This window comes from Lipotes vexillifer, unplaced genomic scaffold (assembly GCF_000442215.2).
Source record: "Lipotes vexillifer unplaced genomic scaffold, Lipotes_vexillifer_v1.1 scaffold514, whole genome shotgun sequence".
Classification (NCBI taxonomy): Eukaryota; Metazoa; Chordata; class Mammalia; order Artiodactyla; family Lipotidae; genus Lipotes; species Lipotes vexillifer.
In genome coordinates this window covers 2025557-2043916 of record NW_006789975.1, presented here as the reverse complement: position 1 = coordinate 2043916, position 18360 = coordinate 2025557, and the positions used below count along the sequence as shown (strand labels likewise).

Genomic DNA, 18360 nt, shown 5'->3' with positions numbered 1-18360 from the left:
GGGGGGGTGGGGACTGGGCGTCCGAGGAACTGCTAGTTTGCGAGTCCAGGTGGTGGAATTTAGCTCGTTCTTGTGAGAGGTAAATACGGAGAGTCTCATAAATACGGAGAGGCTCATCCTTTGTGCGAACTGTTTTTTTCCTAAAGTGGAGCATAGTATTGTTGCATCAGATCTGCATTTCTGATACTTTTGCATCACACTGTCCTTGATTACTTAAGTAACCGTGAAATGCTTATACTATTCTTAGGAGACAGCGCTCCAAACTGACCACGTCAACCACCTGGTCTTATTTTATAGCTATCTTTGTATGATTGTGCTCCATACATACACCCACAGGCCTCTTGTTATCCATTACATACAGTACTCTTGGAGCCATCTAATCATAACTCTAACCTATATAGATATTTTAATATAGATAACGTAAAATTGTCGGGTAATATAGGGTGTTAAAGGGCAGTAGAGAATCAGGTTTCTAAGATGGATATAAACATCTGATGTTTATTGTATCTGGTGTTTTTAATTGAAAGATGTCCGATGTTTCTAACATGTAGGATTCTTTGTTAATTAGAAATAGTGTGATAATTCTAGATAGTTTTTCTTTTTTTTGTATGCAAAGGAACCTAATCTGTGTAACCTGGATCTGGGATTCTTCTTTTGGCCTCCTGAGAAAATATTTCTGAACAGTAGTGGCGGGAATGGCTTCCTAACAGCTGAATTAAATTTAAAGTAATGAACTTGGCTAGAGAAATAAAAACCTTTGGCTCTCCCAAGATGCTTATTTTAATATTTGCATATTGATAACTGTAGTTATTTAAGAATTCTGCCTTAGTGAGCTAGTTATGGCCTATGGACAGTAGAAGGAAAAAAACAAAACTGAAGCAGACACACATGTTTTGCAAAAACTGCATTATAATAGTCATAGTAATAAACCTCAGTCATCAGATGTTGTAATTTTGCTTGCTATGATTTAAGAATGCTTAACTAAACAATTTTAAAGAGTTCCTATGTGGTTAAAATACAATTTGGGTAATTGAAGGGTCAGAAGAATTCCTTCCACTAGAAATATAATTTTTTTTTTGATGGCTTTTCTGATGGTCTTTTGGCTCAGGTTAATTTGTAATGTCATTTATTTCAGTTTCCCATATTCAAATGACTGTGTAAATCAGAATGCTCACTTATCAATTTCCAGTGAGAGCCCTGACTAGAGTTTTAGGATTTTTGTTGGACCTAAGAATCAACAAGAGAAATGAGTTAAAAGATCTGAATATTTGGTGGCTTCGGGCTCTGATGGCATGATACCTACATTTTCTTAGGGAATACCTCCCAGGAGATGCCTCATTTTAAAGTCTTTTAATTCATTTGAAGTCTTTTAAATTTTTTTACTTGAATTTGTTTGCTTGTTACTGAGTCATTTGGGCTAACTGAAGGAGGTTAACTAAGTTGGTTTTGCTCCATTTTACCTGTTTTCAGCTCCTTGCTGAGTTGTGAGCCTCACCCTCTTCAACAGTTTGGACATCACTGTTAAAAACTTAACTGCTTTGTGAAAGAATTAAGATGGGAAGAGGCAGATAAGGATGACATTGTTAGAACACAGATCCTGATCCTGAATGGAACCTGTGAGGATGTAGATGGAGTCAGGGAATTGTCACAATTATCTGATTTCAGTGTGACCGTATTCATCCTTATAGGTTCATTTCTTTAGTCACCGCAGATCTACAACAAATATGTTTAATTTTAAGAATGGCTTCAGGATGATCTGAAAATAAAGTCATCTCCTATATTCAGTATCCCTAAGTGTTTCTCTGACTTCAGTTATTTGTATCACAGTATTTCGACAAAGCTGCATGACACTTGTGATATTTGTTTTAAATTAGTTCACATTTAAAGTTAACATCAATAACTTAATAATTTGATTATATCAATAACTTAAGAGATTAGTAATAATTTACCATAGAAAGAAGGTAGTGATAAAAATAAAACCAAAAAAGTTATTAATTTCTAACTAGATATTGTTGTCTACTGAAGGCTCTAAGCCTGAATCCTGACTCTTTTTTTAAAATGGCAGTTAGCAAGTGTTAGTTGAAGATATGCACCAAGCTGAGAATTTATCCAGAAGAATTGAAAGAAAATGTATTAAGGTCTCACAGTGTTATCATTTAGTACTAGGTGTGTATACCACTTAGAATCATCTGACATACCAGTGGGATAGTGCCTCCATGCTTTGGGAACCATTACCTACGAAGATTTTAGAACCTGTACAACCCTATGTGCTGGGGTTTTTCTATTTAATTAATATTAATGTGAAATATTTTATTTACTAAATATAACCATCTGTAAATTCCACAACTCACTTTTCATTTCCATTAACAGATGAGGCATTCCAAAAGAACTCACTGCCCTGACTGGGATAGCAGAGAAAGCTGGGGACATGAAAGCTACAGTGGAAGTCACAAACGGAAGAGGAGATCCCACAGTAGTACACAAGAGAACAGACATTGTAAACCACATCACCAGCTTAAAGAATCTGATTGGTAAATTATGCTTGAACTAGTACCATTTTAACACTAATAGTTTTAATGACTTGTCATTAGCTTATATAGCTTTCATCTGTCAGATTGTTTTATAAATCAGTCAACAAATACTCATTCAGAAAATATTTACTGAGTGCCTATTATATGCTAGACACTGCTGTGAATAGAACAGAGTTCCTACCCTCACATATCTGTGTCCATTTCGGAGCTGTAGGAGACAGTTGGTTGAGTCCCAGCTGCCAGTAATATAGTTGGGGGAAATGAGACACACAAAAGTTAAGTGATTAAAGGACCAGTGAGTGCCTTTAACTTGTATGTAGTAGGGAGAGCTGTACATTGGGGCACTTATTTAGGGTCCCACACATGAGAGATAATGAAGGGTGGGGAAGAGTCCATCCAGATGAGAAAAATAGCATGTGGTGTGTGAGAATGTTAAAGTGTGTTGGGGATTAGTTGCTTATACTGTATTCTACAGGTTATATTTGTAGATAAGGCCAGTAGATATGTTTGGGATTTTTAGAAGCTTGGCTGTTGTAAGAAGGGCCTCAGTAAAAATTTCCAATGGCATGTGTCCTGTTCTATTGTATTCTTACCAGTGTAAAATTTGGAGGTAATACATTTATATAGAATTGAAGGAATTTTTCAAGTTCCTAAATGATTAAACAAAGCCTAGGTGAATAGAGTTTCTTTCATTCTGTCCTCCATTAATTTCCCTTTCTCATTTGTTTTTATTGGTTCTGTGTTTTCTCCTTGTTTTGTGCAGATGTTCCACTGGGACTGTTTGCCAGATTGCTTTCTAAATTAGCCAACTTGAGTTACTTTAAAAAACAATATGTAATTTTTTTCCTTCTCCATGCCAAAACAGACTTGTTCTGTAGAACGGTGAGCTTGTTGGTAATCAGTGCAGACTAATCACTCTTCACACACTATCATATGGAGGGAAGAGGGAGAATCTATGCCAGGATTTCAATGACCTGAGCTAATTAATGTATTATACAAGAATATCTGTACCCTATATTAAGATAAATACAAAATACTCTGTAAGGCTTAACATATAGTACTAACCATTCATGGATTTGTTATGCATTGTATGTGTAGAAAGGAAGTGATCTGAATGATGAACAGTTATTCATATTCATAATTAACCACATAAAGATGTTACTGAGTCAGTGTAATAACCACTAGGCCAATAGTTTCTTCTTTGATATTGGCACCAGAGATGTCTCGTGGTAATTGCTCTCCATAATCTGGAGTAATCTAATAATCTTTTTCAACATTCAAAACTTTACAAGAGTGTTTTTTGTAAAATTATTGGAAAAAAATGAAAAACACAGAAACGTATAAAGAAGGTACTCTTGGTAGGATGCTAGTCCCCCATTTGGATGTAAAGTTATTTCTTATTATTTCTTCTGAAAAATATTTTTCATAATATTTTGTATACAGATTTCCTGAAATAGGTTCTAAGAAGGGACAGTTTCAAGTTAAAGGGTGTGAACTCTTATAAGGCTCTTGCTACATATTCACATATTTTTCACGTATTTTTCTAGAAAGTTTGTACCAAGTTACACTCCTACGACATGCTGTCACCAGTCTTGCCTATTTTGAAATGCCAAGAATAGTGTTTTGTTTTCATTTGAATTTTTAAATTTCTGCTGAATTTGTCCTCTGTCATGTGCTTATTGAACACTTGAACATTTTTTTAATTGAAGTATAGTTGATTGTGAACATTATTTTTGTATTCTTAGCCTATTTTTTCTATTAAAGTGTATTTTTCTTATGATTTATCAGCGCTTTTATTGGTTATCAATTATCTTACCTTTTTTCATATATATTTCAGAGTGTCTTTTCTTTCTGATTTGTAAGTAGCCTGTGAATTTCTCCCTTCCTACAGGCTTAATCAATTAATTCTATACAGGAAGACTGATGTGGCTGTGAACACTGTGAACACATTTTATATCCTTAAATGTCTTGTAATATAGAGTATCAAGCCTTAAACCAGTGATTCCCAAACTTTAGTGTGAATAGAATCACTTTGGAGGTATGTTTAAAATTCATATTACCAGATTATTCAGTGAGTCTGACCTGGGGTCCAGGGATCTTCATTTTTAAAAATTCAATATTTCGATATTGTTAATAAACAGACCCCCCTTTAAGAAACACTGTTTTAAGCCCTTTAGCCTGGCATGCAAGATTTTGGATGATCTGTTCCCAGCTTATTTATTTGCCTATGTTCCCCTATGTGAAAATTGCTCTTGCTGAAATTGTCTACTTACTATTTCCTAAGTAACATGTAGACAAACTCATCTCTAAGCCATTCTGGCTAAAAGTACTCTATAAGTGTAAGATGGTAATATGCCATTTTTCTTTCCTGGCATTTCTTCTACTTCCCATTTTGCCCAAATCCTGATTTCCCTTTAAGGTGCAACTGTTCCCTTCTTTTTCATGAAATCTTCCCTGACCATTTTAAGCATTTTGAGTTTTTTCTCCTAAGCACTCATATCCAGGCTTTCGGCATTTCCTGCATTGTTGAGTTTTGTTTTATTCTTGTGTGAGTAATCTCAAACTGAACAGTTATTTGTTGGCAGGGATTTTGCCTCATATATATTTTTTACCTTCCACAGGACCTGTGTGGAAATAAAAACGAATGCCCATAGCCTCATTAGTCTTGGCTGTTTTGAAGAACTACAGTGAAATATTCACTGGACATTCAGTGAATATTTTTAGAAATTAAATCAGTCTGTTCATCCTGTCACTCTGTCCATATAGCCTTTATAATTCTGTAGACTTTGTTTATATAATCTCTAAGCCTTGGTTGTTGTAGGTTGAAGAGGTCCTCATCTTTTTAGTTTATCCTCATGGTATTACTTCACTCCATGTTTGTTATTCTTTAGATTATTTATGGATTATCAGCAGCTCTAATTTCATGCACTAGTCCAGCTAAGGATTATTAGTGTTAGAGTTTTCCGATAAATTTTAGACTTTTATGGGAAGGATGCCTTACAGAATTAAACAGATGCCCTTTAGAGTATGGTAATTTCTAGTTTGACGTATTGTAGATCTCTCACTTAACGGTTCCAAGCAACTGATCAGATCCCTGACTTAGACCCAGATTTAGACCCTAATATCCTGAGTTGTTTCTCCAATGGCTAGAACTTAAGGCTGACACTGGGGAAAGGGGGTTTCTGCATCTCCCCAGCCTGGATTTGATGCCAGCCCTTTTGAGTAGCAGTTTTAGAGATGCTTCTCCTTTATTTCTGCGTAAACCAGCCTCCTGAGAAAAAGAATGACAACATATTCTGGGAAAAAGAAAGAGGTTAGTGAGGGCAGTCTAGTTAACATCTGTCACTCCATTGCTTGTCAGGATTATTTTAGCTGGTGTGTCTGACTGGGCAGGTGTCCCCTCTCTCCCTCAGTGCTCCATGTGCACTGAGGGATCTCTTGAAGCTTCACACTCTGTTGAAAAGGACACTCATCCCAGGTAGAGAGGGGGACGGGAAATTGAGCCAATTGAATCTGTCTTTTTCTTTCCATCAGATCAAGGCTGCTTAACTGGAATCCATTGACTTCCTGAGGTCCATGACCTCTGAAATTCCTTGCCAAGTTTTGTTTACGCATTTGTGTGTTTCTTAGGGGAGAGGGTTCATATCTCTCAATCAGATTTTCAAAGGGATCTGTAGACTCAGAAGTTAAGCACTATGGCATCAGATGATGCTGTTTTTCCTGAATTCTTGTTTATTTCACAAGCAGGAGTGACAAATTCAAAGTGCAAAGGGAAGTAGGGGGTTGGGAAATCCTAAGCAAGCAATTACAAGAACCTTTTCTCATTTGAGGGGGATATATTTTAGATATTTTTGGCACATGAAGCAGCCTTCAAAAGCTGTGTTGTCTATTTCTCAGATACAGGAAGCTCGAAATAAAGGAGAGGAGATGGAATAGGTGGTGTGTATAATAATACTGGCACATACAATAGGATTTAGAATGTGCTCTACAACCATGGCAAATCATTTTCTTTCTAGGGATCTCAGTTTAGTCATCTGTAAAATGAGAGGCCTGAAATATATTTAAGATTCCTTTTAGCTCTAATACACCTTTCATGAAAGAACTCTGTGCCAGAGATACCTAACTTACATTAAGGAGGAAAGGAATCCTGTTTTGCCTGCCTCATATTGTGTGTGGCTCTGAAAAAAGGAAGAGAGCTTAGTTACAGATGCATATATCACAAGATGGATGAATTTCAGAAGAGCAGTTTTGTGAATTTTTGGTCTTAACTTTCACCAGAAGGTAAAGGGACACTTAATCAAGTAAACACTGAATATGTTGAATGATTTGACCCAAGCTTTGTTCCTTCATAGCAGTATATATTAATAGAGACATATGTTCCCATTTACTTGTTGGTTAAAGTAAAATGATTTCTTAAGTTTTGTGAGTTAAATATAAATTCTAATTCATCAATTTGTATTATTTTCTTTTATTGAGTTAGCTGTTTTAAAGCAGGAATTCTTGAGAGAATGTTTTATTTTAACCACGTTATTCTAGAATGAAGAGAGTAATTTTAAATCCTTTAATGTGTTTGCAGTCATTATTTAGAAGCAGGGTCCTTGAATGAGAGAGATTATCGGGACCGGAGATACATTGATGAATACAGAAATGACTACTGCGAAAGATATGTTCCTAGACATTATCATAGAGACGTTGAAAGCAGTTATCGAATCCACTGCAGGATATCTTCAGTCCGAAGCAGGAGAAGCAGTCCTAAAAGGAAGCGTAATAGACACTGTTCAAGTAATCAGTCACGTTCGGTATGATTGATTTTGTTTTTATTTTGGGTGGATACTTATTTGTGTGTAAAAGCTCTTACTGAGCCAATAAGTTTGAAAAAGTTTATAATACTATATGAATATAATTGTGTTTATATTACTTGAATCCTTAAAGGAAACTTCCAAATTCTTACAACTAATCTGTATTTATTAGTTAGCCCTCATTTGCCCATATTTACTCATTTTCTGCAGACCAGATCATGAGTTTCTTGATTTTAATGTTAAAAATATTTTTATCTTTTATAACATAATCATACAAAAAGATGCAGCACCCATCTTTTTCTTTCATCTTAAACGTTTTTTACTTTAAAAGAAACCCCTTTCCCAGTACTTGGAGACAAATGTAGAAAGTTGCGCTGGCGGATACTTAGCCTGTGTATAGCACAGGCTGCAATTAGTTCCATTGGAGTTCTGAAAGTGGGTGCTGAAGGGGAAATTATTGTCCAGAAAGCCTGCCCTTTTTTTTTACACTCATGAATCTTCACTTGTTTGCAGTAAACTATGAATTATTATTTTCCTCCCCAAGTTTTCTTCAGTAGAACTATCATTGATTAGATCGAACATTGACATTAGCCTTTATTTTCCCCTTTTATTTTAATCAAGTATGTTTAAAAATATTGCTAAATATCAATTTGAACTAATCTTGACATTTTAAAACATTTTCCTGACAAACTAGACATCTCAACTCACAGCATAGGCTATTTTATAACAAGAGATTAATAGATCATGACATTGCATTCTTTAAATTTCAGACTTCAATTAAGTCAGTATTTTAAAAAGACAATTGTGTTGTTTTTTTCTATTGCCACTTTAAGTATCTTATCTGAAAATCTGTTCCTTGCCATGTTTTTCTTCTGTAACATAAACTGTGCCTTGTGAATTTCTGGGGACTGAATTTGAAATTGCTCCTGCCAACTGTTCGTGGCCTGGTGCTTATCTGAATGCCTGAATATCTCCCCGCTGAATGAATTGCGTATTCTGCCCTGAATTCACTCTGATATATTGATTGGCTGGATGATCTTGGTGCTGCCCACTTGCCGTTCCAGAAGAGCCACCGAAGGAAAAGATCCAGGAGTATAGAGGATGATGAGGAGGGTCACCTGATCTGTCAAAGTGGAGACGTTCTAAGAGCAAGATGTATAGAATATTTTTCAACACTTTTTAAACTTTTCAGACAGAATAATCTTTTTAAGAATAGTTTGTCAGCGGGGGGCTAAAGAACTCTTCATTGCTTTTTTGTTTTGTTTTTCGTGGGTTTGTTTGTTGTTCTTTTGTATTTCTTCTTTTCTATAGAGTTTAAATATTTCTACTCTAAAGTTCCAAAATAATCAGTGGAATTTGAGATTAGAGCAAGAAAGATAGCTCTATCTAAATTATTTTTGTAGCAGCTGAAAATAAAATAATTTGACTGCTGGAACCTTAATTATGCTTTAATAGAGATCATTTGAAAATATTCCACACTTAAGCATTCATTATTTGAATAACTGATAATTTGTCCGCAGGTACTTACACTTCTTTCTCCCCCCTCACTTTAGATGAAATCGTGGACACTTTGGGAGAAGGGGCCTTTGGCAAAGTTGTAGAGTGTATTGATCATGGCATGTAAGTTTGTTGTTTTTCTTTTTTGAACATTCTGATATTTTTGGTGGAGAAGGATCCATAATTTAGATGAAATAGAATTTAAGTGGTAGCTATGTGTTTTCCTGGGAGGTATAAGTATTCAAAAGTTCTTGAACTGTGTATGATTTATTTACCGTAAGTATGGATTTTGATCAAGAATGCTAAAAATTTTTATCAGATGGAGTTCATTGAAATTAATGTGAATGTTAAGTGAAGAGTTTCCCAGAACTTAGGTCCTTAGCTTTCTATAAGAGACTTGGAGTGCTTTACCCTACTTTTGAATTGCAGAGACAATAAATTAGCATGTGTAATCTTCTTGGTTCAAAAAATTTTATTTCCAAAGGAAATGTTTTCCTCTAGGATCTCTATTCTGTGGTTGCAAGTTTTTTTGTAAGTGAACGTCTTAAAACAGTTTAGTGGAAACTGCACATTTCTAAATTGACATCTAAACTTTTCATCATAAAATAGTTGAGGATGTAATTTCCAGCTTATTGTAAATGCTGATTTTTTAAAAAAAAATATTTCTCTTTTTAAATATGTTTGGAGGAATCTAAATACAACAGCTTGCTACCTCCTGTCATCCATGAACAAACTTTTCTTGAATACTTAGAAATGCTTTATCCTTGAACTTACTTTTACTTCATTTTTCATAGAGAATATTATCCTAAATGTCTTATATTATCACCCTTTCCTCTCTATGACAAAAATGTGAACATAAAGTAAAATTTTAAGATACTTTGAAATACTTTGACTTAGGAAAGTTGCTAAGAATTCCCATATATTCTTCACCCAGATTCCACAAATGTTAGCATTTTACAGTATTTAATCATTCTCTATATTTACATGTTATATGTATTTTCAAGTTTTGCCAGCTCATCTCCAGACCTGATTCACATTTCACTAGTTGTCCCATTAAGGTCTTTTAAAAATTTCTTGAGGTTCCAAGACTTAAGTATTTGAGATATTCCAATAGTATTCAATTGATCAAGTACAAATCTGTTACAAATTTTGATACTTATTAGACCTAAAACATACAATGTAATTGAAAATACATTTTTTATTGAGATGGTTGGGGCCTTTAAAAAATGAATTCATGTGTCCATAGGTAAATCTTACTGTTTTAGCATTAAGTTTCCATTTTTCGTTTTTTTTTAATTGACAAGTAATATGAAAGCTTGTAAGTTTAAGGTGTATAACGTTGGTTTGAAACATTTATATACTGCAATATGATTACTATAATAGCATTAGCTAACACCATTATCCATTTTTCATTTTTATAGCTATTAGCACTGTTCATTTTTATAGCTTATTAACAGTTAGAAAACTTGGCCATATGATTAAATAGATGCGACTAGAAGAAGTTTTGTCACAGCAGTTTTATAGTAATTCTTGTAAGTCTTGAGATATATGCTATACATCATAGGGAGATAGATCATTAAAAATTTATTTTGATGATTATATATCAGCCCACAACTTCATTGGGGCCTTGTCAAAAGAAATGAGTTCAGAATAGGTTTGCTATCCAACCACTAGAAAAATTTGTTTGCCTCAAAGATTTTTTTTTTTAATAAACAGCCTAGGGCACAAACCTTGCCATATTAATTTCGTGTGCATGGGGTTCTCTTTTGTAATGTGGGAAGGCCATAGTGAAAAATGCAGGGTTGACTGCTGGCTTGTATTCAAGAAGATCAGGTTTAGAAAAGAGGACAGAAGGAAGCTGAAGATTTGGAAATCCCTTTCCTCAAAATCATTTATGGCTTTTTTTTTTGGCCGCACCACGTGGCTTGCGGGATCTCGGCTCCCTGACCAGGGATTGAACCTGGGCCTACGGCAGTGAAAGCCCATGTCTTAACCACTGGACTACCAGGGAATTCCCTCTGTACTTTTTAGGAAGTATTACAGATGCCCCGGTCTAAAACACGCTGCCCTACGTTGTTGCTATTTATACCTATTCGCATCCATGAATGCACTAAACATTTTTTTGGCTTCATGACTTATTGATGGTGTCTCCTTTGCCAGAATTATCTAACAAACTGATAGTTGTCTTTCTTCTCTGAAGAAGTCTAAGCTCCCCTAACCCTGATGGTTAGGCTCTTTCTTCTCTCTACTCCTTATACCAGGCACTTCTAACCTTATGATAAGTTGTTCAAGTGTCTGTCTTTTCCATTAGACTGTGAGGTACATGGGACAAGCCCTTTTTAACACTGATTCCAATGCAACATCTGGCACAGTCGGTCTAGCCTGGTGAATGAGTGAATGCTTTCAGCAGTAGTATGTTCTATTCAAGGTTTATATTTTTATCTTTTTAAAAAAACTGCTTATAAAATCTAGGTAAATTTAAACTTTTGGAAACAAACATTAACGTTCATAAGTATTAAGAGAAATCATCACTCTGTATAATGTATATTTTGTCAAAATGTTTTGAAAAAATGTTTATAGATCTGCTATAATACACCCTGAAAGATTATTTTAGGAAAATAGCATAGAATGATTGGTACTTAATAAGATTATGCTTTAGAGCAGGGGTCCCCAACCCCTGGCCATGGACTGGTAGGAACTGGGCCACACAGCAGGAGGTGAGCAGTGGGCGAGCGAGTGAAACTTCATCTGCTGCTCCCCATAGCTTGCATTACCACCTGAACCATCACACCCTCCCCCCCCCACCATGGAAAAATTGTCTTCCATGAAACCGGTCCGTGGTGCCAAAAAGGTTGGGGATAGCTGCTTTAGAGGATACATGTCTTCAGTGCCCTTCTGTACATTTACCATTTTCATTTTGTTTTTAAGGGGTGGCATGCATGTAGCGGTGAAAATCATAAAAAATGTGGGACGATATCGTGAAGCAGCTCGTTCAGAAATCCAAGTATTAGAACATTTAAATAGTACTGATCCCAATAGTGTCTTGTAAGTAATAAACTTGGAACTGTGATCCATTATGTTACATGAAATAATCAGAATTCTGTGAACTGAATTATTTTTATTCTGATCTGTTTTAGCCGATGTGTCCAGATGTTAGAATGGTTTGATCATCATGGTCATGTTTGTATTGTGTTTGAACTCCTGGGACTTAGTACCTATGATTTCATTAAAGAAAATAGCTTTCTGCCATTTCAAATTGACCATATCAGGCAAATGGCATATCAGATCTGTCAGTCAATAAATTGTAAGTATACCTGTTAAATTTTTAAATACCAGTAAATTAAAGGTTTTATTGTACAAGCAACATATCAAAACATTGTCACTAAAAATGCACATTGCAAGTAAGGATGAAATCACTTTTGATCCCTACCTCTACTAACTCTTTCCCCCTGTACAGATTAAATTTGTAAGTGAAACTAATAATGTCTTTTTGTTCTTTTGTAGTTTTGCATCATAATAAATTAACCCATACAGATCTGAAGCCTGAAAATATTTTATTTGTGAAGTCTGACTATGTAGTCAAGTATAATTCAAAAATGGTAAGTTACACTTGTTTTAATTTTGGTAGTTGTCTTTAAAATTAATTTAGCTTGGTGATCCTTGGATGAGGAATTTTACCTTTGAGGCTTATTATATCCTGATGTTTAACCCAAAAAGGGTAATCCTTTGCCTTTCTCATGGGGTTATTTTCAAAATCAAAAAGATAATTCATGTGCAAGCCTTTTGGATAGTGCTATAAAATATTTCATATCTTTATTGATCTTTGTGTTTACTTAACTGTATCTCTAGAAACGTGATGAACGCACACTGAAAAACACAGATATCAAAGTTGTTGACTTAGGAAGTGCAACATACGATGATGAACATCATAGTACTTTGGTATCTACACGGCATTACAGAGCTCCAGAGGTCATTTTGGGTTAGTAGATACCAGACTTCCTGATATTTTAATTGAAAAAGAGATTTTTTGTTCTCTACAGCTTTTATTGGGGGGCAGGTAGTTGGGGGATAGCTGTAATTTTCTTAGCAGTGTACAGAAAATGTTTTCTGTTTTCATAAAAGCTGTCTGGACATTGCTATAAATATTTTTCCTGAGTGGGAAAAATGTGATATCATCTGTAAAGATATTCCAGGTTGTGGTTATTTTTGAACAAGTCAGTCTTACAAGATCATAAGAGAACAAGCTGTATTGGCTAAGTACATGACAGCAGTATGATTTTGAAGTGATGTGGGCATCTCTTTTCATCTCATCACAAATCATGGTGCTGGTGAAAATGCTAAAGATTGGGTTGGCAGACATCTAGATGTAGGGTGGATGGAGGTTAAGAGGAGAAGAAAGAGGGGCTAGTCTAAGAGGAGAGCTTCTTTGATCATCTTTGACATGAGAAAGCATGGAAAGGAAAATTAGTTAAGGTGCAGGGTTTTTAAATATTAATGAAAGGGAACTCAGTGAGGGAGAGCGTGTCTTATGCCTCAAAATTTAAAAGTTTGAGACCAAGTCATGTTGATAGAGCAAGGAAGTCAGAGGTGGCTTTGGGGGCTTGGAGACAGTGGGAAAAATTTAGATCAGGTGATATTGGGAGATAGTTAAATGGTATAAGCATATTACTTCACCAAAAGTAAGTTTCAACCGAGGTTGGATAGTAAAACATCTTTGTGGAATCAGTCTTTTCCACTTTTTACCTTTTGTCTAAGAGGACTTGGTAGTTCAGAATATGAGTGTGAAAGCAAACTAATGATGTTTACCTAGAGTAGAGAATTAGTAAAAGGGACAGGAAATTAAGAATATTATGTAGTGCTGGCTAGTAGAACTTTCCATGACGATAGAAATGTTCTATATCTGCACTATCCAACATGGTAGCCATTAGTAGCCACACGTAGACTACTGTGTACTTTCAGTATAGCCAGTGTGACTGAGGAACTGAATTTTAAATTAATTTAAATTTTAGATTTAAGTAGCCACATGTGGCTAGTGGCTACCAAATAGGATAGCACAGGTTTGGAGCTCATCTTTGAGATTGATGTTACCAGGATTTCTGCTTAGTATGGTCTGAAAGAAGCTGCTGTGTTGCAGTAGTTTAGAAAGTGTATTCATGGTTGAGGACTGAAGGCTGCAATGAAGGTAAAAGAAAAGAGTGTGGGAAGAGATTGTGGACAGAGAGGTCTTTTCAGAGCTTAAAAAGAGATAACTTGCTGTGTTTTATCAATTTTAAGAAGATTTTTCTCCACATTTTAACATATGAGGGAACATAACAGAAAACAATTGGCATTTTTTCTTTGTTATTGGTTCGTAAAACAGTGGTGTATCTTACAGTTAGTTAATGGCCTTTTCCTAGGTTGCATAAGATACAGTGATTCTTAGTAATAATACAGTCCCATGTGTGGCCAGGCTGGGGATAGTTGATATAAATCTGAGATTGGGGTTTTTGGTCTTTAGGATAAGAAATGAACAGATGGGAAGATTAGAAGGGTTCTTTCTGTGTTGGTGAGGTGTTACTCCTGAGGATTAAGGCAGAATTAGATTGAAGAGGAAGATGTTGTCAGTTGCTACCATTGAGGAAGGCAGTTGGTCTCATGTCTTGGGTGTTGGTAATAAACAGAAGTTGGTAAAAGTGAATGATGTGAAATTCCAAAGAGTATGAGAGCTGACGCATAAGAGAGTGAGGTAATTTACAGTCACTTGGGAGAAAGCTGGACTGGGAGACAGGAGTGGCTGGAAAAGAAAACTTTCATCTTAGATCCAAGCTCTATCATTTGCAGATTTTGTATGTGTTACTGTAAGTAGAAACCATGCTCCATTATCCTTTTCTTCAAGTGATAAGTACCATGAGGGTTAACAAAAATGGCCAAATCATAGTCAAATTCCTTGAATATATTGTTTCTTCCTTTGTCTTTAAATTCAGTAATGTCACTGAAAGTAATTGAAATGTCTTTTAAAGTAGGATTTATTTGTACACTATTGTTTTATTAAAAACTTAATCTTTAAAAGGTTAAAACATCTGTATGATTTACTCTTTTCCTTTCTAATTAGATATAGACTTAAGGCTAGGTGTTTTTTTCTTTTCTGAATAATGTTACTCTTGAGAATTCTGAAGGAGAAAGTATATATGATCATATATAGACAACCTGAAAGTACGTATATAGATACCTCTCTGTGTGAACTTTAAATAGCTGTATAATTCTGCTTATGGGTGACACTGCTTATAATATCCATTAAAATTCTTACATAATTTATGTGACACTACTATTTCTTTTAATGGAAGAAATAAACTCAGATATCAAGCTGATGGTAATTGATGAGGGGTTAGTAATTACATTCTGAGGATAATTATTGATCTATGTTTGCATTAATAAAATGTAAAATTTCATAGAACAACCGTTAACTGGGTATAACAGTGCTCCTCATTGCACAAGCAATTCAGAGACTATGGAATATATGCTAACCCCTCTTATTTTACATAAAATGCTTCCTCCCCCAGGTTAAAATACTGTAATTTGATACAAGGATATGGAGGACTCTGAAAGCATACTGAATAATGTTTGATATAAAACTAAAAATGTAAACCCTGAATTTACTATCATATTTTCCTAAATGGGCTATATAAAGAGAGCACCCACATAGGAAAAGATATTGTGTATTGGCAATTAAAAATTGTTGCATAATACAATGTTTGGTTTTGTTTTTAAATAGCTTTAGGTTGGTCTCAGCCTTGTGATGTTTGGAGCATAGGTTGCATTCTTATTGAATATTACCTTGGTTTCACAGTCTTTCAGGTATGTATTTAGTAAATGTTATTTACTGATTCATAATGAGCTGTAATGTTAAAGGCATGTTAAAGTTTTGGTTTCCATATTGGAAAGTTGCCATAGTGTCATTATTCTTAAGATTAAAACTTACATGTGCAAAATAGTCATCCTTCTCTAAAACCATATTTGAATGAAATACTCTCAGTGAATGGTCATAATTCATTCTGCATGTGCAGCTTTTAAACACGTGGTTCATATTGACTTCATATGATCCATTTTATGCTGGTGCTCCTTCATAAATTTACATTAGTGTTACTATGGTCAGTTTTAATTCAGCTCTTGTTATGTTGCAGTTTTATTAAAAGAATTCAGAAGCAGTAAGTTGTATTAAGCATCTTTGATGCCCTAGGCACATTTCTAAGCACTTATGTGTATAAAAATTAAAAGACAGCATCTCTGTCCTCAAGGAAGTCATACACAGGGTAGACATGGGAAAACGTACAGTACAATGTGATACTTGCTATAATGGAACAATGTAGAAGGGAAGCCAGAAAAGGTGAACGGTTAAGTTTCCTTAGAGAAGGCATCACTGAGGAGTAGGGAGTTTAATCCATGCTATAAGGAAGAGTAAGAGTTTGTCAGAAAACTAGAGTGTGTGATGGCCATATCAGGAAGAAATGGTATTCATAAATGCAACAGGCATAAAGGAAGCTACTCTAGTTGAGGAAGGATGAATAGTGCTGTCAGAGTGTCTTGGATAAATAGGAAAATGGTGTCAGTAGGCAAGTACTGATTCATAGTGGACTTGTTTGCCATAGAAAGGTATTTGTTTTATCCTAGGAGTCAGTGGTTTCCAAATGTAGACTGGTTGGTCTAAAATGAAAATGGTTTTGTAGGGTTGCCATTCTGGCTTTCACTTAGAAATTATCTCTTCTGTTTTTTTTTGGTATTAAAATGTTCTTTTGTGAAATGATAATAGTTATTGACTTACTTGGCAGAACAAAAAGGAGAAAATGTTATTTAGGTCTCTAATTTTTTTCCTCATAATTTTGCTTATGTCAGAAAACTAAAAGTCTTGAAAACTTCAAGTGGTGTAACCATTGAAGAATTTTAAGAGGGTTGTGATTTGATCAAGGTGTGTTGTTGGATGGGGTGAGGGTGGTTAGGGAGTTCCTGGCTAACACTATCAAGGTTGATTTGAGGTTATGGCAATGCAGGATGAGGAGGGAGGAAGCTGTGATGAATTATAAGTCACTTATGTGGCTGTTGCAGAATATATGTGTTCACTGCTGTGGGGCACCTCACCAAACTTCTGTCTACTCTGTAGAGATCTGTTAAAAGTACTCTGAGATTGTAGACAAGTTTGATATCTAGAACATAGCTGTCGGTCATTTCTAGGGGGTGGTGTCTGGTTTTGTGGTAGTAAGCTATAGGGTCAAGGAAAAAGTTGAGCACAGTGCATGCTTTCTTCATTCTGACACATATAAAATCCTTCAGATGGTTTTATGATTGTAAATCATCCTGAGATCTTAAGCGTCGATTATTAACTTTGGTTTGAGATGTGGTTTATATTTTAATTCACCCTCCAAAATAGTCTTCAACTAAGGAACTTTTTGAAGATAATGGAGCTTGTATTATTTATTCCTGTCATGAATTAAGAACATTTTGAAAGCAGTGTGCTGGGCACAGTAGCTAATGGATTTAAAAAGCATTGCACATAGACTCTACTCTTCAGAACAAGTGTTGGCAAACTATATCCTGTCTGATGCCTGCTTTAAAAAACGAAAAAGAATATGTGGTGGAGACCATTTGTGACCATCCAAGCCTAAAATATTTATTATCTGGGCCTTTACAGAAAAAGTTTGCCAGCCTCTGCTTAGGAGTGTACCATTTAGTTTAACAATTTATTCTACTTTAGCCAAAGCTTTGTTACTGTGTAATTTAAGAATATGAGTTTTGACTTGGGTTCACAGCCCAGGTTTCCTCATTGATGAGCTATGTGAGCTTGAGCTAGTATCTTAACCTCTTTGAAAGTTATGTTCCCACATTACTAGCTCAAGGTTGTTGTAAGAATTATTGGGACTGTATTTTTATTGTCTAGGATTACAATAGGATTACAAAGTTGCTATCTATTGGCTAATGGAGGTTAGTTAAGCAACCGATAAAATGAGTAGCCAGGTTTTTGGTAATCTTCCCCAGTCATCCCTCAGTTAAACAGTGCAAGTAATACAAATAAGGAAAAACTGTTCTGTTTTACATTAAACAAATTATTCGAACATTGTTAATCAACTGTACTTCAGTAAAATATACTTAAAAAGTTGTTCCTCAATCAGCATACAGACCTTACCAATCCATTTCAGAAATCGGACAATCAGTAGCTCATTCAGTTTTATTCCATCTTTGAAGTAGAGTGTAATATAAGTTGTATAGCTGTCTAATCTAGTCCTTTTATGGAAACACTATTTTCTTTTTTTTTCTTAACATTTATTTATTTACTTTTTTTTTTTTGGTTGCATTGGGTCTTCATTCCAGCACGTGGGCTTCTCTCTAGTTGCACTGCGCGGATTTTCTCTCTCCAGTTGTGGTGTGCAGGTTCCAGAGTGTGTGAGCTTTGTAGTTGCGGCTCGCGGGCTCTCTCGTTGTGGTGGGCAGGCTTAGTTGGAAAGTGGATTCTCTACCACTGGACTACCAGGGAAGTCCCGGAAACACTATTTTCTTGTGTTTTC

At 35.3% G+C, this 18360-nt stretch overlaps 1 protein-coding gene across 1 annotated transcript in view; it reads left to right on the top strand.

The window, feature by feature from the left end:
- CLK4 (CDC like kinase 4) overlaps positions 1 to 18360 on the top strand; it is a 21293-nt gene that overhangs the window by 645 nt on the left and 2288 nt on the right. The window contains exons 2-10 of the mRNA XM_007463121.1: positions 2371 to 2531; positions 7108 to 7330; positions 8395 to 8485; positions 8884 to 8950; positions 11756 to 11872; positions 11965 to 12131; positions 12332 to 12426; positions 12677 to 12806; positions 15579 to 15661. Coding sequence (XP_007463183.1) covers positions 2371 to 2531; positions 7108 to 7330; positions 8395 to 8485; positions 8884 to 8950; positions 11756 to 11872; positions 11965 to 12131; positions 12332 to 12426; positions 12677 to 12806; positions 15579 to 15661 — 1134 coding nt within the window. The remainder of the gene's footprint in view (positions 1 to 2370; positions 2532 to 7107; positions 7331 to 8394; positions 8486 to 8883; positions 8951 to 11755; positions 11873 to 11964; positions 12132 to 12331; positions 12427 to 12676; positions 12807 to 15578; positions 15662 to 18360) is intronic.